A 24,525-nucleotide genomic window follows, 5' to 3' on the forward strand; every position below is an offset into this window, starting at 1 on the left:
AATTTGGTGCGTTCATGTCTAACTTGTCAACGAGTGCAGATAATATTCTGATCATTGGTGACTTTAACGTTCATATAAATAAGCCTTCTGATCCCCTCTGAAAATCATTTAAGGAAATTGTGGATGCATTAGGATTTCGGCAATGCATTCGGGACTCGACGCACATTAGTGGAAATTCCCTGGATCTGGTTCTCGCACGTGTTATTGCTGTCACGAATATTGACATCATGCCTCTTACATCAGTGGTCTCTGATCACTCACTTATTAAGTTTACAGTTTCGCGGCCGTGTTTATTGGAACAACAACCTTATATGAGGTCTATTAGAAAAGTATCCGTCCTTATTATTTTTTTCAAAAACCATATGGATTTGAATCACGTGTGATTGCGTCAGATAAGCTTGAACCCTCGTGCGCATGCGTGAGTTTTTCCACGGCTGTCAGTTGCGTCATTCGCCTGTGAGCAGGCTTTGAGTGAGGAGTGGTCCAGCCCCCTCGTCGTTGTTTCATTGCCAGGAAATGGCGGAATGATTTGGGCTTTTTTTCCATCAGAATTTTTTCAGAAACTGTTAGAGACAGGCAGCTGGAAACCATTAGAAAAATTTATCTGGCTTTCGGTGAAAATGTTATGGGCTTGGTAGAGAATAAGGAGTGTTACTGTCGCTTTAAGGACGGCCCCCAGCGGCTGTGGGGCGTGCCGCGCTCCGAAGCCGCCATCGACAGGCTGAACGACCATTTCATTTCTAAACGGATGGCTGTCTGGATCCGTGACCATCGTGTGCTATTTCTCTGGTTATCACTGACAATCACAATAGAGCGCTTCGCTCTCAGACTGCAGGCTTACTTGTAGTTCCTAGGGTTTGTAAGAGTAGAATGGGAGGCAGAGCCTTCAGCTTTCAGGCTCCTCTCCTGTGGAACCAGCTCCCAATTCAGATCAGGGAGACGGACACCCTCTCTACTTTTAAGATTAGGCTTAAAACTTTCCTTTTTGCTAAAGCTTATAGTTAGGGCTGGATCAGATGACCCTGAACCATCCCTTAGTTATGCTGCTATAGACGTAGACTGCTGGGGGGTTCCCATGATGCACTGTTTCTTTCTCTTTTTGCTCTGTATGCACCACTCTGCATTTAATCATTAGTGATCGATCTCTGCTCCCCTCCACAGCATGTCTTTTTCCTGGTTCTCTCCCTCAGCCCCAACCAGTCCCAGCAGAAGACTGCCCCTCCCTGAGCCTGGTTTCTGCTGGAGGTTTCTTCCTGTTAAAAGGGAGTTTTTCCTTCCCACTGTAGCCAAGTTGCTTGCTCACAGGGGGTCGTTTTGACCGTTGGGGTTTTACATAATTATTGTATGGCCTTGCCTTACAATATAAAGTGCCTTGGGGCAACTGTTTGTTGTGATTTGGCGCTATATAAAAAAAAAATTGATTGATTGATTGATCACAAGAGCTGGACATCAACCATTTTCCGGCAGATTTCACTTTTAACAAGAGATTTTGTCATGGAAAGCCGAGCGGAGGCTTCGCGCGTCACGATGGATTCGCTACTGGAGCGAGACAAAACCACCTCCATTTTGGTCTCACAGGACGGCTTTGAGATGGCGTTCAGACAGCTGTCGGTGGTTTTTCCATCGAGTGATTATCCGAGAAATTGTGGATTTGCCTGGACATGCCAGAACGTGTCCCGTGAGGCTTCATCACGGCGTTGCTTTGCACCATGCGGCACTGCTGCGACGCGCGGAATTCCTCCGCACGTCTGTCTCAGTGTGCCGAAAAAGTGCTGATGTCCACGTCTTTTCACAATTCCTGTGCTAGTCAGACGACGTCCCGGATAAAACACAGTGTCCAGTTTGGAAATGAATGGCACATTCCACTGTTACAGGAGTTTTTTTTTGTTTGTATTTTTGTTTGTTTGTTTGTTTTTCACAAATATTTTATTGAGTTTTCAATAGAAAATTACAACCCTTTTTCATTTCAATTCTGATTGAATATATTAACCAAGATGAATGCACACAAACAAATAGAAAAAAAAAAAAAAAAAAGGGGGGGGGGGGGGAAACAACCGCAACTATTAAAGTATTATTACATTTTAAATGTTTAGTTATGTAACACGTGTCTTTTGGTATGTAATCCATATGTCCCATTTTTCCATAAATTTCTCTTCTTCCAGTCGCAGAGTGAATGTCATTTTCTCCATAGTGAATATTTCCTGTACAATGTCCATCCATTCAGTGAGGTTCGGTGGTTCAGGTTTAAGCCATCTTCTTGTTATGGCCTTTCTTGCTGAAGTTAATAAAATTTTGACTAAATACTCATCTCTATTTGTAACAACTCCAGAAACATGTCCTAAGTATATTGTTACTGGTGTAAAAGGGACAGAGTACCGAAGTACTTGTGTCAGGGTTGAATGGATTGAAATCCAGTATGCTGCAATCTGTGAACAATCCCCAAAAATATGAGTGTGATTAACATTGATCATTCCACATTGTCTCCAACAAATTTGTTGACTTGACAACTGTCTACTCTTTATACAAGGTGTTATAAAAAATCGAATTACATTCTTCCAGTTGAATTCCCTCCATTTTAGTGAAGTGGTGGAAGACTGTGCCAACTCGTATATCCTGTACCATTCCTGATCTGTTATTGTGGTAATCATTTCTTGTTCTCATTTTTCTTTAACGTATAGAGTTGTGACCTTCTGGCATGACATCATGCTATTATAAAGTTTTGATATAATCTTGAGTGTTTTTTGTTGATACGCACCTGTTATTGTTTTTAAAACTGCATTTTCTTCACCCCCATCTTCTAGTTTAACTTCCTTATTGTAGTACTCTCGTAATTGGAGGTAACGAAAGAAATCCTGATCAGTGAGTCCAAATGATGCTTTTAGATCTTGAAAGCTCCTAATCTCCTTATTTTTAATAACTGTACAAATTGCTGTAACACCTTTATTACGCCAATTCTTAAATGTTGAGTCATATTTTGCAGGTTTAAATTCATGGTCCAAAAATATCCATTTTAGTACTTTTCTTTCCCTATTTAATTTTAATTGTTTGGCTACTTTATACCAAGTTTCTGTTGTGAATATTGTTATTGGGTTGAGACAATTTTTGATATCATTGGATATGGAATCCTCCCCCAAAAGTGTTTGGATACGATATCCATGTATACATGTCTCAATCTCTTTCCATTTGGCATAATACCCAGGATCACACCAGCAACATACAAACCGCAGCTGAGCCGCATAAAAATAAAACTTCAAATTAGGTAATGCCATGCCCCCTTTATCTTTAGGCAACTGTAATGTTGAGAATCTAACCCTCAGTCTCTTCCCATCCCAAATAAATCTCGATACCATCCGGTCCCATTCAGTGAATTGTTTGGAGGGTATATCAATAGGAAGTGATTGAAATAAATAAAAAAGTCTAGGCAAGATGTTCATTTTCACCACATTTATCCTGTTTGTCAAGTCTAAAGGATAGGTGGACCATCTCTGGATATCTGCTCTAATTTTTAGATTAATTGAATTATAATTGTCCTGATATAAAGAAATGAGATCTTTAGACAGGAATACTCCAAGATATTTAATTTTTCCACTATCCCAGTTAATATTGTACTTACTTGCAATTTCTGTTGTGGGTTTATGATTAAAAAGGAGTACCCGTGTTTTAGGTATGTTCAGTTTATATCCAGAATATGAATTAAATTCTTGTAAAATACTCATTAATTTGGGTAAAGAGGAATTAATGTCTTCTAAAAATAAAACGTCATCTGCAAATAATCCTATCTTTTGTTCTCTTCCTTGGATCTGGATTCCCTTCAACTCTTCACTCTGGTGTATGGCTTAGGCCAGTGGCTCTATGTAAAGGGCAAACAGGCAGGGACTAATCCCACAACCCTGTCTCGATCCCCTTTTAAGTTGAAAATGATTTGTGAGAGAACCATTCACTTTTATTCTTGCTGTGGGACTATCATAAATTGCTCTAATACATTTAATTGATTCTTGTGTCAGACCAAATTTTTCTAAAGTTAGATAAAGAAAGTCCCAGTTCACTCTGTCAAAAGCCTTTTCTGCATCGAGGCTGATCAGGGCCGCTTTAATTTTATTTTTGGTTATGATCTGAATTACTTGTAAGCTTCTTCTACAACCCCTGGCAAAAATTATGGAATCACCGGCCTCGGAGGATGTTCATTCAGTTGTTTAATTTTGTAGAAAAAAAGCAGATCACAGACATGACACAAAACTAAAGTAATTTCAAATGGCAACTTTCTGGCTTTAAGAAACACTATAAGAAATCAGGAAAAAAAATTGTGGCAGTCAGTAATGGTTACTTTTTTAGACCAAGCAGAGGGAAAAAAATATGGAATCACTCAATTCTGAGGAATAAATTATGGAATCACCCTGTAAATTTTCATCCTCAAAACTAACACCTACATCAAATCAGATCTGCTCGTTAGTCTGCATCTAAAAAGGAGTGATCACACCTTGGAGAGCTGTTGCACCAAGTGGACTGACATGAATCATGGCTCCAACATGAGAGATGTCAATTGAAACAAAGGACAGGATTATCAAACTCTTAAAAGAGGGTAAATCATCACGCAATGTTGCAAAAGATGTTGGTTGTTCACAGTCAGCTGTGTCTAAACTCTGGACCAAATACAAACAACATTGGAAGGTTGTTAAAGGCAAACATACTGGTAGAGCAAGGAAGACATCAAAGCATCAAGACAGAAAACTTAAAGCAATATGTCTCAAAAATCAAAAATGCACAACAAAACAAATGAGGAACGAATGGGAGGAAACTGGAGTCAACGTCTGTGACTGAACTGTAAGAAACTGCCTAAAGGAAATGGGATTTGCATACAGAAAAGCTAAACGAAAGCCATCATTAACACCTAAACAGAAAAAAACAAGGTTACAATGGGCTAAGGAAAAGCAATCGTGGACTGTGGATGACTGGATGAAAGTCATATTCAGTGATGAATCTCGAATCTCCAGTGGGCAAGGTGATGATGCTGGAACTTTTGTTTAGTGCCGTTCCAATGAGATTTATAAAGATGACTGCCTGAAGAGAACATGTACATTTCCAAAGTCATTGATGATATGGGGCTGCATGTCAGGTAAAGGCACTGGGGAGATGGCTGTCATTACATCATCAATTACTGCACAAGTTTACGTTGATATTTTGGACACTTTTCTTATCCCATCAATTGAAAGGATGTTTGGGGATGATGAAATAATTTTTCAAGATGATAATGCATCTTGCCATAGAGCAAAAACTGTGAAAACATTCCTTGCAAAAAGACACATAGGGTCAATGTCATGGCCTGCAAATAGTCCGGATCTTAATCCAATTGAAAATCTTTGGTGGAAGTTGAAGAAAATGGTCCATGACAAGGCTCCAACCTGCAAAGCTGATCTGGCAACAGCAATCAGAGAAAGTTGGAGCCAGATTGATGAAGAGTACTGTTTGTCACTCATTAAGTCCATGCCTCAGAGACTGCAAGCTGTTATAAAAGCCAGAGGTGGTGCAAGAAAATACTAGTGATGTGTTGGAGTGTTCTTTTGTTTTTTCATGATTCCATAATTTTTTCCTCAGAATTGAGTGATTCCATATTTTTTCCCTCTGCTTGGTCCTCTGCCACAGTTTTTTTTCCTGATTTCTTATAGTGTTTCTTAAAGCCAGAAAGTTGCCATTTGAAATGACTTTAGTTTTGTGTCATGTCTGTGATCTGCTTTTTTTCTACAAAATTAAACAACTGAATGAACATCCTCCGAGGCCGGTGATTCCATAATTTTTGCCAGGGGTTGTAATATTATCGTGAGTTTGTCAACCGGTTACAAAACCGGTCTGATCTTCGTCAATTAAATCTGCAATAAAAGTTTCAAATCTTTTCATTAATATTGATGTATATAATTTATAGTCCATATTTAACATTGAGACTGGTCTAAAATTTGCACAATCTTCACTGTCTTTACCTTCTTTTGGGATTAAAGTAATAATTGCTTCTTTCCAAGAGGGAGGGGTCTTTCCCTCTGTATGTATATAGTTAAGTGTTCTGAGAAGCAATGGAGACAGTTCTTCCTGTAGTTGTAGTCTTACACACCTCTCTGCAGCTTCTCTCCCCCTGCCATCCCCTCATTACCCCATCCCCGTAGAGACGGTGCCTGCTCCCAGACCACCAATAACCAGCAAAAATCTATTTAAGCATAAAAATTCAAAAAGAAAAAATAATATAGCACCTTCAACTGCACCACAGACTAAAACAGTTAAATGTGGTCTATTAAACATTAGGTCTCTCTCTTCTAAGTCCCTGTTAGTAAATGATATAATAATTGATCAACATATTGATTTATTCTGCCTAACAGAAACCTGGTTACAGCAGGATGAATATGTTAGTTTAAATGAGTCAACACCCCCGAGTCACACTAACTGCCAGAATGCTCGTAGCACGGGCCGGGGCGGAGGATTAGCAGCAATCTTCCATTCCAGCTTATTAATTAATCAAAAACCCAGACAGAGCTTTAATTCATTTGAAAGCTTGACTCTTAGTCTTGTCCATCCAAATTGGAAGTCCCAAAAACCAGTTTTATTTGTTATTATCTATCGTCCACCTGGTCGTTACTGTGAGTTTTTCAGACCTTTTGTCTGACTTAGTGCTTAGCTCAGATAAGATAATTATAGTGGGCAATTTTAACATCCACACAGATGCTGAGAATGACAGCCTCAACACTGCATTTAATCTATTATTAGACTATATTGGCTTTGCTCAAAATGTAAATGAGTCCACCCACCACTTTAATCATATCTTAGATCTTGTTCTGACTTATGGTATGGAAATTGAAGACTTAACAGTATTCCCTGAAAACTCCCTTCTGTCTATCATTTCTTAATAGCATTTACATTTACTCTGATGGACTACCCAGCAGTGGGGAATATGATTCCTTCTTTATGTTCTCTAATGTCATATACCAACACAGTGCAGAGTAGCCACCTAAACTCTGTGAGTGAGATAGATTATCTCGTCAATAGTTTTACATCCTCATTGAAGACAACTTTGGATGCTGTAGCTCCTCTGAAAAAGAGAACCTTAAATCAGAAGTGCCTGACTCCGTGGTATAACTCACAAACTCGCAGCTTAAAGCAGATAACCCGTAAGTTGGAGAGGAAATGGCCTCTCACTAATTTAGAAGATCTTCACTTAGCCTGGAAAAAGAGTCTGTTGCTCTATAAAAAAGCCCTCCGTAAAGCTAGGACATCTTACTACTCATTACTAATTGAAGAAAATAAGAACAACCCCAGGTTTCTTTTCAGCACTGTAGCCAGGCTGACAAAGAGTCAGAGCTCTATTGAGCCGAGTATTCCTTTAACTTTAACTAGTAATGACTTCATGACTTTCTTTGCTAATAAAATTCTAACTATTAGAGAAAAAATTACTCATAACCATCCCAAAGATGTATCGATATCTTTGGCTGCTTTCAGTGATGCCGGTATTTGGTTAGACTCTTTCTCTCCGATTGTTCTCTCTGAGTTATTTTCATTAGTTACTTCCTCCAAACCATCAACATGTCTATTAGAACCCATTCCTACCAGGCTGCTCAAGGAAGCCCTACCATTAATTAATGCTTCGATCTTAAATATGATCAATCTATCTTTATTAGTTGGCTATGTACCACAGGCTTTTAAGGTGGCAGTAATTAAACCATTACTTAAAAAGCCATCACTTGACCCAGCTATCTTAGCTAATTATAGGCCAATCTCCAACCTTCCTTTTCTCTCAATAATTCTTGAAAGGGTAGTTGTAAAACAGCTAACTGATCATCTGCAGAGGAATGGTCTATTTGAAGAGTTTCAGTCAGGTTTTAGAATCCGTCATAGTACAGAAACAGCATTAGTGAAGGTTACAAATGATCTTCTTATGGCCTCAGACAGTGGACTCATCTCTGTGCTTGTTCTGTTAGACCTCAGTGCTGCTTTTGATACTGTTGACCATAAAATTTTATTACAGAGATTAGAGCATGCCATAGGTATTAAAGGCACTGCGCTGCGGTGGTTTGAATCATATTTATCTAATAGATTACAATTTGTTCATGTAAATGGGGAATCTTCAACACAGACTAAGGTTAATTATGGAGTTCCACAAGGTTCTGTGCTAGGACCAATTTTATTCACTTTATACATGTTTCCTTTAGGCAGTATTATTAGACAGCATTGCTTAAATTTTCATTGTTACGCAGATGATACCCAGCTTTATCTATCCATGAAGCCAGAGGACACACACCAATTAGCTAAACTGCAGGATTGTCTTACAGACATAAAGACATGGATGACCTCTAATTTCCTGCTTTTAAACTCAGATAAAACTGTTAAAAAGTTATTGTACTTGGCCCCACAAATCTTAGAAACATGGTGTCTAACCAGATCCTTACTCTGGAAGGCATTACCCTGACCTCTAGTAATACTGTGAGAAATCTTGGAGTCATTTTTGATCAGGATATGTCATTCAATGCGCATATTAAACAAATATATAGGACTGCTTTTTTGCATTTGCGCAATATCTCTAAAATTAGAAAGGTCTTGTCTCAGAGTGATGCTGAAAAACTGATTCATGCATTTATTTCCTCTAGGCTGGACTATTGTAATTTATTATTATCAGGTTGTCCTAAAAGTTCCCTGAAAAGCCTTCAGTTAATTCAAAATCCTGCAGCTAGAGTACTGACAGGGACTAGAAGGAGAGAGCATGTCTCACCCATATTGGCCTCTCTTCATTGGCTTCCTGTTAATTCTAGAATAGAATTTAAATTTCTTCTTCTTACTTATAAGGTTTTGAATAATCAGGTCCCATCTTATCTTAGGGACCTTATAGTACCATATCACCCCAATAGAGCGCTTCGCTCTTAGACTGCAGGCTTACTTGTAGTTCCTAGGGTTTGTAAGAGTAGAATGGGAGGCAGAGCCTTCAGCTTTCAGGTTCCTCTCCTGTGGAACCAGCTCCCAATTCAGATCAGGGAGACAGACACCCTCTCTAATTTTAAGATTAGGCTTAAAACTTTCCTTTTTGCTAAAGCTTATAGTTAGGGCTGGATCAGGTGACCCTGAACCATCCCTTAGTTATGCTGCTATAGACTTAGACTGCTGGGGGGTTCCCATGATGCACTGAGTGTTTCTTTCTCTTTTTGCTCTGTATGCACCACTCTGCATTTAATCATTAGTGATCGATCTCTGCTCCCCTCCACAGCATGTCTTTTCCTGGTTCTCTCCCTCAGCCCCAACCAGTCCCAGCAGAAGACTGCCCCTCCCTGAGCCTGGTTCTGCTGGAGTTTCTCCTGTTAAAAGGGAGTTTTTCCTTCCCACTGTCGCTAAGTGCTTGCTCACAGGGGGTCGTTTTGACTGTTGGGGTTTTTCCGTAATTATTGTATGGCCTTGCCTTACAATATAAAGCGCCTTGGGGCAGCTGTTTGTTGTGATTTGGCGCTATATAAATAAAATTTATTTGATCTGATTCCTTAAATTTTCTGTACCACACTATGGGGTAACCATCACCGCCTGGGGCCTTATTGGTCTTAAGTCTACCTGTGGCTTTATCGAGCTCCTTCTGAGTAATTTCAGCTATTATTTGATTATTTTATTTTGAGCTTCTCCTATAGAGGGGAAATCCAATTTATCCAGAAACTGTTTAGTGGATTTCAGGTCAAGAGCGCCCTCTTGTGAGTATAACTTAGTATAATATTGATTAAAAAGTACTTTCTATTATCTTGGGGTCTCTCTCTAATTTCTGTGAAATGGGGTTTCTAATCCTTGTAATCATTGAATCGATTTGCTGTTTACACAGTTTTCGGGCCAACAGTTTAGTAGATTTTGGACCAAGTTCATAAGCAGACTGTTTAATATATCTAACCTTTTTCTCAATTTCATAATCTAATAATCCTTCTATTTGTCCTTGCAGATGTTTTATTTCCTTTTGAGTTTCCTGGTCCTTTTTCAACTTGAATTTATTTTCTTTATCTTTCAAGTCAGCTATTAATTGTTTATATACTTGCACTCTCCTCCTTTTTAAATATGATGCTTTTGCTATTAAATTGCCCCTTAAAACCGCCTTCAACGAGTCCCATAATATCAGTGGGTCAACTAAGCCATTGTCATTTTCCTCTATGAATAACAATTTCTCGTTTAATATCAGCAACTATTGATTGACTATTTAGTAGCCCAACATTTAATCTCCATACAGTACTTTTTATATTATTCTCCAGATTTCTACTTAAATATATTGAATTATGGTCTGAGATGTCTGCCACTCCAATAACACAGTCTAATACTCTATAATAATCCTCTTGACCTATTAAAAAATAGTCTATTCTTGAATGTACTGAATGGGGTGCTGAAAAATATGTATAATCCCTTTCAGTCGGGTGAAGCCTTCTCCATATGTCAACCATCCCCATTTCCCCCAAGAGTGGTACTGAATGTTCTTGTTAAACATTTATTGCTTCTGTTTGTACTTGTAGTATCGATTTTTAAATCAAGAACGGCATTAAAATCCCCCGCACATATACAGATTCCCTCAGCCTCTTTTGCTATCGTGTCAAATATCGTTTTATAGATTGTTACTTCACTTTTGGGTGGTACGTAAATATTTGCCAATGTCAAAAGATTATTTTCAATATTACCTTTAATTATGACGTATCGTCCCTCTTTATCTCTTATTTCCGAATATATTTCTAATTTAACATTCTTGGATATTAATATTGCTACGCCCCGTCTGTGGCTTTGTGCAAATGAACTTTAAAAAATATTTTTATAACCAAATTTAATTAATTTCTCATGCTCTTGAGCGCTCAAATGAGTTTCCTGTAACAAGATGATATGAACCTTATCTTTCTTTAGTTTATTCCTGACCCTTGCCCTTTTTACAGGATTACCAAGCCCAATAATATTTAATGATAATATTTTCAAATTTTGACTCTGCATTAATAATTGATGAGTTTGTAAATATTATTTGGTTGCTCAACGTACTATGAAAACAAAAGAAACTAAAAAAACAAAACATTTTAATAACAAAAAGAAACGTATATATTAAAACAGGATAAATTTGACTCCCAAGGCTGGGTATTTCTAAACCTTTGCCCGGTGGGGGGGGAAAGCCTCTTGAAAAAGAGGGCCCCCTTCCAGAATCAGTGGATGTACCTTAACAAAAAGTGTTTCCACTAATTCTACCAGTGGTATGCTCCTTTTGGTCAGGCTTAATAACATATGTAGATGACAGTATATTCCAATATATCAATCATAATTTCGCACCATTTTGAAAAGAAGTGTAAATATTTCAAAACTAACAATTACCCATTACACGAGTTCAACGTCCTGCTCTTATATGGGTGAACATGTCAAGGTCTAAGTTTGCGCTGGAACTCCTGTAGGCATTCTCGTGCTCGTTTAGTGGCTTCCCTCTCTCCGTGGCGGGAGACGAGTTGCCATGGTAACACATGGTCCAGTTGCGGTAACGTGGTGGGGTCGCTGTTGTCGGGGCCCCTCTCGTCCGGTTGGCCAGAAAGAAGCCCGCTCTGACACAGATCCCTCATGGCATCTCCCACGCTGTCATACATTTGTGGCCCACTGTCCGAATGAATGCGCATTCGAGTGAACAGCGTCTGAAAGCGGATGCCTCTCTCTTTGAGTGCTGCTTTGACTGCCTTATATTCTTTATGCTCTGCATCACATCTGTGGTGTAATCATTATCAAACAAGAGGTACCTGTCTCCAATCTGAATTTTCTTCTTCCAGGCTTTCTTTGGTTCTGTATTGGAGAAAGTTCACAACTATGGACCTGGGGGGTGCGTTGGGGCCCGGCTTTGGTGCAAGGGAGCGGTGCGCTCTCTGGATTTGTGGATCCACTCCGTCCTCGATTAGCTTCTCACTAGCAATTAGCCTCTCCACAAACTGAATTACCGAGCCCGTCTCACTTTGTTCAGGGACTCCATAAATCCTCAAATTTCCCCTTCTTGATCTTGACTGGAGTGCATCTATCTTGTCATGCAATACATTCTGTTCTTTAAGTGACTGTTCCAGCGCGTTGTTTGCTGCCGCTGACCATGTTTCCAACTTGTCCACGCGAGCACAGGCTGATTCCAGCTCGCGCTCGTGTTCTTGTAGCTTTAGCGTTGTGGTAGCTAGTCGTTGATCAATCTGCTCCTTGAACAGTGCGAGTTCATCTTTGATATCTTTCTTGAAGTCTTCTTTGAATTTGTCCCAGTTAGCCATTAGTGTCATGTTAAGTTCACTGATTTGTTCACTTATTGCTCTCAAATTCGGCCCGGTTGCTTCCAAGGCGGCCTGCTCATCGCCATTAGCATCACTCGTCTCTTCATCGTGTGACATTAGTACCTCGATGTTGGTCCTTTCTGCCTTCCTCTTGTCCTTAGCTTTACTTCGCTCTCTCATGTCTCGAGTAATTTGCTTAAAAGCAATGAGATGTTTTAGAATTAGTGGGGTTTCGACCGCCTGCCTTTTCAGAGCAATTGCATCACGCATCCATCTTCCTCCGTAGCTTACCGGAAGTCCTGTTACAGGAGTTTTTATCATGGAAAGAGGAGCGGAGGCTGCGTGCGTCGCGGCATTGCCGTATGGCGCAAAGCAACGCCGTGATGAAGCCTCACAGGACATGTTCTGGCATGTCCAGGCAAATCCACAATTTCTCGGATAATCACTCGATGGGAAAACCATCGACAGCTGTCTGGACGCCATCTCAAAGCCGTCCTGTGAGACCAAAACGGAGGTGGTTTTGTCTCGCTCCAGTAGCGAATCCATCGTGCGCGCAAAGCCTCCGCTTGGCTTTCCATGACAAAATCTCTGTTAAAAGTGAAATCTGCCGGAAAATGGTTGATGTCCAGCTCTTGTGATAACCAGAGAAATGGCATACGATGGTCACGGATCCAGACAGCCATCCGTTTAGAAATGAAATGGTCGTTCAGCCTGTCGATGGCGGCTTCGAAGCGTGGCGCGCCCCACAGCTGCTGGGGGCCGTCCTTAAAGCGACAGTAACACTCCTTATTCTCTACCAAGCCTGTAACATTTTCACTGAAAGCCAGATAAATTTTCCTAATGGTTTCCAGCTGCCAGTCTCTAACAGTTTCTGAAAAAATTCTGATGGAAAAAACCCCAAATCATTCCGCCATTTCCTGGCAATGAAACAACGACGAGGGGGTGGACCACTCCTCACTCAAAGCCTGCTCACAGGCGAATGACGCAACTGACAGGCGTGGAAAAACTCACGCATGTGCACGAGGGTTCAAGCTTGTCTGACGCAATCACACGTGATTCAAATCCATATGGTTTTTGAAAAAAATAATAAGGTCAGATACTTTTCTAATAGACCTCGTATAGCACAACGGCGATGCATCAACTCCTCAACTAAGACTGAACTCGAAGTGAGACTGCCTGATGTCTTAGCTTCATATTTGGCAAATACCCAATCAGTTGACAGACTTGTGGATAATTTAAACTCAGTGCTCAAAACTACACTTGACATGATGTGCCACCTGTGTTAAAACCATGCTCCCCCAAATCACAGTCACCTTGGTTCAGTGATTACCTGCGTGACCTCAAGCATAAGGCAAGAGGTCTAGAACAGAAATGGCATTGTTCAAAATTAAAAGTATTCCACCTTGCGTGGCATGATGCTATCTTAGAATATAAGCATGCATTACTGGCTACAAAGCGGACCTATTACTCTGATTTGATCAACAAAAACAAGCATAACTCAAAGTTCTTGTTCGACACGGTGGCAACACTTATTCATGGACAACGACCTGTAGTTCGCTCTCATTTACAGCACAAGATTTCCTGGATTACTTTGAGACATTAGGTTAAATATATCCCCACATGCCTTAACCCAGCCACTACATCCTGCTATGAGGTGGGCACCATACTGAGGTATTACTAGATTTACTGAATTTGATAGTAACTCACTAGGCATGCTGATGAAACTCGTAACGCCAACAAAAAGCACAACCTGTTTATTTGATCCTATACCAACAAAACTGTTTAAGGACCTGTGGTCCACTCTTGGGCCGACTGTGCTGGAAATGATTAATCTTTCTTTAACTTCTGGATCTGTTCCTAACTGTTTCAAATCTGCAGTGATTAAACCATTACTTAAGAAACCTAATCTTGACCCAAGTGTATTGAAAAACTATCGGCCGATATCAAATCTATCATTTTGCTCTAAAATTCTGGAAAAAGTGGTGTCACGGCAGCTCAAGGACTATCTTACTGAGAATAATCTCTTTGAGCCACTGCAGTCTGCTTCCACAGAGACGGCTCTCACTAAAGTGGTGAATGATCTTCTGCTTACAATGGATTCAGACACCACTACGGTTCTGGTGCTGTTAGATCTCAGTGCTGTGTTTGATACTGTGGATCATCATATTCTACTTGATAGGCTGGAAAATCATTTTGGGATTACTGGGAGTGCCCTTGCATGGTTGACGTCATACTTGACCAGTCGTTCTCACTGTGTGTTTTGTACAGTAACACTACCTCTAACCTTAATGACATGAAATTTGGGGTTCCACAGGGGTCCGTCTTAGGCCCCCTGCTTTTCTCCCTTTATATAGCACCCCTTAGGCACATATTGCAGCGTTTTGGGATTACCTTTCACTGCTATGCTGATGATACTCTGTAATACATGCCAATAACTGCTGGTAATCTCATTCACATAAAATCCTTAGAAGATTTCCTTGCATCACTGAGAAGCTGGATGTCTAGAAACTTCCTACTTTTAAACTCTGATAAGACTGAAATGATGATTCTTGGTCCAGTGAGACATCCGCATCAATTTGACCAGTTAACACAGCCTAGGCTCGTGTGTCATACATCACACTGACAAAGTGAGGATCCTTGGGGTAATTTTTGATCCTACGTTGTCCTTTGACCTCCACATTAGAAATATTATGAGGACTTGCTTTCTTCCACCTGCGAAATATAGAGAAAATGAGTTCCATCCTGTCTATGGCTGATGCTGAGACACTGATCCATGCGTTTATCTCTTCTAGATTGGACTACTGCAATGTTCTATTTTCTGGTTTGCCACAGTCCGTAAGTAATCTTAAATCTGTCCTTCCTAATTACTACCAGTATGTAAAACAGCACACAAGGGAGCTCAAACTCTTGACCACTGCTACAGTAATTGAAGGCAGCATATAAATCAAGTCTTAGACCTGCTTTTGGGAAATCAGACCACTCTTCAGTCCTCTTGCTTCCCTCTTACACTCAAAGGAGCATACAGTGCAAACCTACAGCACGCACTGTACAACGCTTGGTTACAAGAGGGCAGTCTAAACTCAGGGCTGCTTGATGCTACAGACTGGTCTGTTTTTCAGTCTGATAATCTGAATGAATACTGTGATTACATAAACTTTTGCATTGATTGTTGTATCCCTAAGAAGGTCATTAAAGTATACAACAGTCAGAACCTGTGGTTCAATTCAGATGTCAGAATGAAGATGAAGGAATGAAATTCAACATTTAAATCTGGGGACATTATTGCTTACAGACAATCCAGATATTCTCTTGAGCGGTCAATTAAAGTGGCCCAAACGGTCATATGGAGAAAGAATGGAAGACTACTTTAAAGAGGATAACCCCCGGCCTGATGTGGAAAGGACTCAATTCCATCACTTCATGGAAACCCTAAAGTAGGGAACATAGATCACTGATCAGGCCCTGCCTAATGATCTGAATAATTCTATTGTCGTTTTTGAGTCTGCTGATCTCGAGCCTGTTGTTTTCTCTGAAAGCTTGGATCATAGCAGTTTGACTGTGAGGCAGGAGGATGTGCAGCGTGCACTATCTAGGACCAAGGTTCGTAAGGCCCCTGGCCCTGATAATGTCCCTCCTCGTGTCCTCAAACTATGTTCGGAGCAATTGGCTCCTGTTCTTACGGATCTTTTTAATATGTCACTCAGGAACTGTACTGTCCCAGAACGTTTTAAGAAATCTATCATCATTCCAGTGCCAAAGAAAATACCTGTGACATGTTTGAATGATTATAGACCGGTGGCACTCACTTCTGTTTTAATGAAATGCTTTGAATGTCTGGTGCTGGATTTTATTAAAGGCCAGATCCCAGTGTCTGTGGACCCGCTCCAGTTTGCATACAGACAGAACAGGAGCATCGAGGACGCAATCTCCTTTGCCTTGAACTGTATTTATAGCCACCTGGACTCTGGTAACACTTATGCTAGAATGTTGTTTATTGATTACAGTTCGGCTTTTAACTCTCTTGTTCCATCCAGACTTGTTCAAAAACTTAAGACTCTTGGTTTGGGGGATGCCATTTGTAAGTGGATTCTTAGTTTTTTAACCAACAGATCTCAGAGAGTGAAAATTAATGGCCGTTTTTCTGATGAAACGTTTGTGAGCACTGGTTCCCCTCAAGGATGTATCCTTAGTCCCATCCTTTTTACTCTGTGCACCTACGACTGTGTGGCTTCCCATGACAGTAATCACATAGTTAAATACGTTGATGACACAACTATCATTGGGTTGATCAGTGCAAATGATGATTCTTGTTACAGCTGAGGTACAGAAAGTTGTGGATTGGAGCAAAGAAAATAATCTGCTCCTGAACACTTCTAAAGCTTGTGAACTTGTTGTTGACTTTGGTCAAAATAACAGCCATTCACCTCTTGTTATTGAGGACTCTAAAGTCGAAATTGTGGAAGAATGTAAATTTCTTGGGCTGACGTTGTCCAATGATCTCAGTTGGAACAAAAACACGACAAATATAGTCAAAAAGGCTCGTCAGTGTCTCTTCTTCTTCCTGAGGAAACTTAGAGAATTCACCATGAACTCTAAAATCCTTGTGAATTTTTATCGGTGCACTATTGAAAGTCTTCTTGTTAGCTCCATCACTGTCTGGTTTGGAAACGTTACTGCCAAAGACAAGAGAGCGTTATATAAGGTGGTCCGCTCAGCCAAAAACATTGTGAACTGTGACCTGCCTGTGCTGGAGGCTCTGTACAAAAGTAGACTCTTAAACCAAGCTTTTCAGATCATAAATGATCCTTCTGGCCACCCTGGAAGAGTCATGTTTGAGCTTCTTCCCTCTGGAAGAAGGTATCGCTCTATTAGGTGTAAGACGTCTCGTTATGCAAGGAGCTTTTTCCCACAAGCTGTGATCAGCCTGAATAGTGCACTTTAAGCCTGACAGCACCTTATTTTATTTTATTTAATTTATTTGATCTTAACTTTTTAACTTGATCTCTGTACCTTGTATTTCACAGTGTCAATGTGTCTTTATGTGATAATTTGTTCCATGTCTGTCTAATGTTGTTTTCTTGTGTGTGATGCACTGAGCTTTTTGCACAACCATTTCCTATGTGGTTTTTAAACTACAAATGGCAAATAAACTAATCTTGAATCTGAATCTTGTCCAGCATTAGGGCTCTCCAATTGGTTCAAAATGCTGCAGCCAGACTTTTGACACGAAGCAGAAAGTTCGACCACATTACACTCATTTTGACGTCTCTTCACTGACTTCCTGTCCCAGTGAGATCAGATTTTAAGGTTCTGCTACTAGTCTATAAAATTGTTCACGGACTGGCACCTCCCTACCTAGCTGACCTAATTAAACCTTACGTACCAGCCCGGGCTTTGCGTTCTCAGGGTGCAGGGCTACTTTGTGTCCCTAGGGTGAATAAGAAGTCTGCAGGTCACAGAGCTTTCTCTTATCATGCCCCTGTTCTGTGGAATGATCTCCCTGTGTCAATAAAACAGTCAGATTCTGTGGAGACTTTCAAGTCCAGATTTAAGACGCACTTATTTTCCCTTTCGTATGGTTAGCATACTGGTATATTATGTTACTACGCTTTTTAGTCTTTTAATTCATTTTATTAGTAAACAGAGCGTGCCAAAGCCTCAACTTTACCTAAATTCAGCGTCTTTTAGTGAAGTTTAGGACTAGTGGCCGGTGATCACCTTAGTATTTCTTCAGTTTTTCTTGTTGTTTAATGCTGAAAAATTATACTGTATTTCCTGTCTTTCTGATGCCTGATTCTGTTTCTTCTCTCTGTTTAAGGTGCAGCTCCATTCAGAGATGGGTGTGGTATTTGTGCTGGAGACCCTCCTGTCCTGTGCACCAACAGCATTTCCTGTATATTCATTTTGTGAATTGTTCTGTAATTTATGTCTGTATCATGGTCCAAGCAGAGGGTCACCCCTTTGAGTCTGGTCTGCTCGAGGTTTCTTCCTCAGAGGGAGTTTTTTCTTACCACTGTTGCTCTGGGGGTTGGTAAGGTTAGACCTTACTTGTGTGAAGTGCCTTGAGGCACCTCTTTTGTGATTTGGTGCTATATAAATGAAAATAAATTGAAATAAATTGAATTTGCTGCAGATCAGCAGAGAGGACAGGGCACATGGTCCCGATGTTCCAGCTTGCAAATCAAATAGCTGGAGTCTTCTTTCTTCTTTTGTTCTTGTTGTCTGGTGCAGAATTTGTGGCCCATCTTTCAAGGTTTACTCTAAGCTTCATGCACCCAGTGGAGCAAGCAGGCCATGGTGAGACAGCATCTTACTGGCTGGGGGCTGCCCAGCTTGAGGCGGGCAGTAGCTGTCTAATGAGATGTGATGATCCGTCCCAAGTGATCCCTGGCGCTCGTTTCCTTCACCAAACAGATGAGCATATAACAGGTAAACTGCACTTCTCGTGTTGTGCCGGCATTTTGCGATGATGCTGGAGTGTCTTCTCCAATGGAGCTACAAAGCCTGAGCAGGCTAATATGGAAGATCCACTGTTGCCCATGCAGCAGGTCCCCCTCTCCATGCTGTCCTGTGGTCCAAAGGAAAGGCAGAAGCCAGTGCAATTTGGCAGTGGCTGCGTCGCAGGAGTTGCTGAGAAACTTATGAAGTTCAGCAACAGACCTCCTTAGGGACTACGACTCTGGATTGTTGCTTGAGGTTTACTCCCGAAAGCCTTGTCCAAGACTGGATATAGTTGCAAGGCACCCAGAGGTTTGAGATCAGAGTTTCCTTCTCATAGATGAACTGTCTTCCCAGGCTGACGATTTGCATTTACCCGAGACAACTGGATTTGACGCGCCAGAGACCCACCTTCACCCCTTCTCCTGTCAGTAGAAGCAATTCCTCCGGGTGTAGAAGCTAAGCCACACGAGCAGGCCAGGAGCTGGACTTGGTTGCCAGAGGCTGTTTGAAACCCACGCCATATGGAAGCACTTTTTAGGTAGTGGGAGTTTGTCCCCACTACCACCCCCGGCTGTAACAACCTTGGAACCAAACCAGATTTGCACCACAGATGAATATTTGACCATGGAAGACTCCACTCAATTGTGGAGGTGATCTGGATCCGGATTGGCAGACACCAGAAATCTCTGATTGCTCTTGTCATACTTGCATTCACTAAGTGCTCATGGATGTTTTCAGTGGTTGACTTGACTTCTCAGGGTAAAGGTCACATAGAGCGGGTCAAGGAGAGAATTTCTGTTCCAATGTCAAACTTGTGGAGTGTTTTCAGTCCCACCACTAACCGCCAAAAAGGGTGATCTACAGTCCTAACTGCAGATTAAGGCTGTGCCCAGACCAAGAAAACATTATTCAGTGTTTTGTGTTTTACTTTGATCATGTGGTAGAGATTTGTTTTCACTTTCAGATGACGGAGCAAAGATTTGAAGGAATCTTTTTTAATTGTTGAATATGTAATCGACACTGATGGTCTTTTTTTCTTCTTCTTTTCAGATGATGTTTGTCTGACAGACGGGGGCAACCTGAGTGCTTCAGGAGAGAAAATCAAACGTCGTGTTAAGACACCGTATACCGTGAAGAAATGGCGTCCATCCTCGTGGGTTGTCTCTACTGATACGACCCTTGATCCAGACCTGGAGCTGAGTTTAAGTGGCCACACTGAGTCTTCATCTGGTCTTCACCAACCAGGAGGCTTTGGCATGATCAGAATGAACCAGTCCAAATCCAGCATGGCCGTATTTTTGGTCGGAGGCAGAGGCACGGCCACGACAACCTCCAGCCCTGATGGGATGACCTCCTTCTGATGATCGCACCGTGTTCTGTTCCAAAACGCAGCAAATGTCTCGGTCATTGTTTTTGGATTTGGGTATGTTGTGGACTGTCAATTTTGTTGATTCCCCTGGAACATTTTGCCTATGACACTTGACATTTGACCCCTGCCTTTCAGCACTGGCTATAATTCAGTTAAATGGAAGCTGTTCGTCTCCAAAATGTTATCCTGTGGACGGTAAAGTGTGACTAAGGTCCTGTTAGGTACCAGGACATCCTCTCTGATTGACTTTGGGCTCGTGCATCTCGAGCCCTAAACCCTTTCTGGACAAAAACAAAATTGTAAAATTTCCTTTGCTTCGGATTGCACGACCACGTGTTCCACTCATGTTAACATGTCCTGTGACCATGAGGAGCAGTATCCCTGGCAACATGCACTCAGAAGAGCAGGAGACACTGATGGCACAGCATCAATGATGTCAGTGTTTCTTAGCTCTTTTCTAACTGGTCTGAGGACATTAACAAACCCCACAAAGGACGTTTACAGTGATGTTATGGCGCTGATGAGTGACATCAGTGGCTATGGCGCTGTCGTTTATGTCCATCTGTCCACTGATGGAACACTGCGGTGATGGGACCAAAACTGCTGGATCTCTAATAGAATTTTTCCATGATATTAACAGTTGATAACAGCGCCATCTAACATTTTGTAAACCTGGAGCTGAGGCATCAATGCTGAGATGCGACTGCTCATGAGCGTGCATGTGGTTAGCACCTGTGGCGTTTGATGGACACCGTTGGGTCTGTATGTAATTGGACTCTGATAGAATTCATGTGTTCACTGTCTGTCACTTATTCAAGTGGAAACTGGCAGCTTTAATTTGAACATAATGACATTTAGACTGAGGCTACAGACACAATGGGCTTGCACGTGGCGGGCTCCCATACCTGAGCATCATTTTTGCTGCCTCTACGAAATTCCATGTTCGAAAAGCCAACAATCACATGATGTTTGTTGTAGTACATTTAGCCACTATTGCATGATGTCGCAAACCTGAAGAAATACCGTTGATAATAATGAATCAACACAAACATTGAGGAAATACAGTAAAACTCACCTAAACCGTCATCGTATAAACTGGACATTTGCACTCAACGGACAAAAGCAAAAATCTGTTTGGACGTGCACAGTAACAGTGACACTTGCCGATTTGAGGAAAGTGGGTACCATATTTCTGTGATTAAAAGACAGAGTATTTATTTTTTTCAAACTGTGCTCAGACCTGGGACCTAAATGAGGCAGGGCCTAATTCAAGGCCGGTGATTATTAACAAAATGCTTCTTGCTGCCTCTCTGTAATATGGTGTTAAGTTTCACACATATCCCTCTGCAGGGCTGTGAATCCGCACACCTGCTAAATGATGGCGATGCAAAGGCTGTGATTGGTCACTTTTCCAGTTTCACTCCTTCCTCTCCTGTCATATTTTAAAGTCTGTCATATTTTACAAGCTGATTCATTTCGATCATGGATCAAATACGGTTCACAGAAAAGTCCTAATACAGTAGTGTTCAGAATAATAGTAGTGCTATGTGACTAAAAGATTAATCCAGTTTTGAGTATATTTCTTATTGTTACATGGGAAACAAGGTACCAGTAGATTCAGTAGATTCTCACAAATCCAACAAGACCAAGCATTCATGATATGCACACTCTTAAGGCTATGAAATTGGGCTATTAGTAAAAAAAAACAAAAGTAGAAAAGGGGGTGTTCACAATAATAGTAGTGTGGCATTCAGTCAGTGCGTTCATCAGTTTTGTGGAACAAACAGGTGTGAATCAGGTGTCCCCTATTTAAGGATGAAGCCAGCACCTGTTGAACATGGTTTTCTCTTTGAAAGCCTGAGGAAAATGGGACATTCAAGACATTGTTCAGAAGAACAGCGTAATTTGATTAAAAAGTTGATTGGAGAGGGGAAAACCTATACACAGGTGCAAAACATTATAGGCTGTTCATCTACAATGACCTCCAATACTTTAAAATGGACAAAAAAACCAGAGACGCGTGGAAGAAAACAGAAAACAACCATCAAAATGGATAGAAGAATAACCAGAATGGCAAAGGCTCACCCATTGATCAGCTCCAGGATGATCAAAGACAGTCTGGAGTTACCTGTAAGTGCTGTGACAGTTAGAAGACGCCTGTGTGAAGCTAATTTATTTGAAACAATCCCCCACAAAGTCCCTCTGTTAAATAAAAGACATGTGCAGAAGAGGTTACAATTTGCCAAAGAACACATCAACTGTCCTAAAGAGAAATGGAGGAATATTTTGTGGACTGATGAGAGTAAAATTGTTCTTTTTGTGTCCAAGGGCCGCAGACAGTTTGTGAGACGACCCCCAAACTCTGAATTCAAGCCACAGTTCACAGTGAAGACAGTGAAGCATGGTGGTGCAAGCATCATGATATGGGCATGTTTCTCCTACTATGGTGTTGGGGCCTATATATCACATACCAGGTATCATGGATCAGTTTGGATATGTCAAAATACTTGAAGAGGTCATGTTGCCTTATGCTGAAGAGGACATGCCTTGAAATGGGTGTTTCAACAAGACAGTGACCCCAAGCACACTAGTAAACCAGCAAAATGTTGGTTTCCAAACCAACAAAATTAATGCCTCGCAGATGTGAAGAAATCATGAAAAACTGTGGTTATACAACTAAATACTAGTTTAGTGATTCACAGGATTGTTAAAAAAGCAGTTTGAACATAATAGTTTTGAGTTTGTAGCGTCAACAGCAGATGCTACTATTATTGTGAACACCCCCTTTTCTACTTTTTTTTACTAATAGCCCAATTTCATAGCCTTAAGAGTGTGCATATCATGAATGCTTGGTCTTGTTGGATTGTGAGAATCTACTGAATCTGCTGGTACCTTGTTTCCCATGTAACAATAAGAAATATACTCAAAACCTGGATTAATCTTTTTAGTCACATAGCACTACTATTATTCTGAACACTACTGTATGACCAACTTTACAACACAATGTCAGAAAAAGTGGCGCTTGTTGAGGGACAAATTAATCCAGAAAAAAGCCGCTGTTTTTGTGGGAAATTGCATAAATATGTGACAGAACTTTAAAAGGGTTACGCACATGTCAGTGCCACTGCATGGCCACAGAGTTATGGAGTTGTAGAAGCATAAATCAGGCTTTAGGATTTTAAGGTACCACTCCGCAGTTGACTACAGAGTGAAAAGTGACTCCACTTAATGTAATCTTTTTAATGCACGTAATGCCCAACACTTATTTAAGGCAGGCAAAGGCAGTTTTGATCCGGCCATTAAATGAGGCAGGTCCTGATTCAAGATCAGGTATTTAATCAAGGAAATACAGTGGCTTGCAAAAGTATTCAGCCCCTTGGTATTTCACATGTTAATTTGTTTATGGCATTTCAAATACAAAAGTAAACTAAACTTCTCAATATAAAAATTTCAAAAATTATCTTCCTTACACTGAAACTGAAAGTAAATCTCTACAAGTTGATATAAATTAAGTCAAAATATAAAAGCCAAGATAATGGGTTACATAAGTAATCGGCCCCTTTGGTATAATACCTGTAAATAATCAGTTTAATTGCCAGTTTTTTTCATATGAGTCAGGGGATGGATAGATGAACATTTCCAAGTCACTGAATGTGTCTTGGATTTTATTTACATCAGTTATGAAGAAATACAAACAGTTTGACACTCTATGGTAAATCTGTGTGGAGGAGACAGTTCTCAAAAACTGAGTGACTGTGCAAGAAGGAGAAGAGTGAGGAAAGCTACCAAGACACGTAGACAACCCAGAAGAAGTTACAGTCTTCTGTGGCTGTGAATGGAGAAATTGTGCATAGTGCAAATTCTCTGTTTTGTATCTCCACTTATACAGCTTCATGATGAAGTGGTACAGACGAGGGTCTTCTTTCACTAAAACATCAAATCTAGGCTTGCATCTCAGATGTACCTTCTGGCAAATTGTAGGTGAATTTTCAGGTCTTCTTGTTTAAGAAATTCCTCCTCTGCTCCACTTCAGCATGAAGCTGTATAACTGGGGATATAAAATACAAAACATGCACTGTGCACAATTTCTCCAATCACAGCCATAGAAGACTGTAACTTCTTCTGGGTTGTCTGTGTCTTGGTGGCTTTCCTCACTCTTCTTGCACAGTCACTACGTTTTTGGGTTTTTGAGTGTCACACTGTTTGTATTTCTTCATAACTGATGTAAATAAAGTCCAAGACATATTCAGTGACTTGGAAATGTTCATGTATCCATCCTGACGTGTCTGAAGAAAACTGGCAATTAAACTGATTATTTACAGGTATTATACCAAAGGGGTTGATTACTTATGCAACCCATCATCTTGGCTTTTATATTTTTAATTAATTGATATCAGGTTGTAGAGATTTACTTTCAGTTTGAGTCTAAAAGGATAATTTTAGAATTTTTATATTGAGAAGCCTGGT

General features: G+C 40.6%; 1 protein-coding gene across 2 annotated transcripts in view; it reads left to right on the top strand.

The window, feature by feature from the left end:
- LOC117525395 (bone morphogenetic protein receptor type-2-like) overlaps positions 1-21,109 on the top strand; it is a 91,935-nt gene extending 70,826 nt beyond the window's left edge. The window contains exon 19 of one of the 2 annotated variants that reach the window (XM_034187251.1): positions 19,740-21,109. In XM_034187251.1, coding sequence (XP_034043142.1) covers positions 19,740-20,050 — 311 coding nt within the window. In that variant the 3' untranslated portion in view covers positions 20,051-21,109. The remainder of the gene's footprint in view (positions 1-19,739) is intronic. The other variant, XM_034187252.1, reaches the window with a different exon arrangement.
- Positions 21,110-24,525: the final 3,416 nt, after the last annotated feature.

Source organism: Thalassophryne amazonica, chromosome 14, assembly GCF_902500255.1.
Source record: "Thalassophryne amazonica chromosome 14, fThaAma1.1, whole genome shotgun sequence".
In the NCBI taxonomy this organism is placed as follows: domain Eukaryota; kingdom Metazoa; phylum Chordata; class Actinopteri; order Batrachoidiformes; family Batrachoididae; genus Thalassophryne; species Thalassophryne amazonica.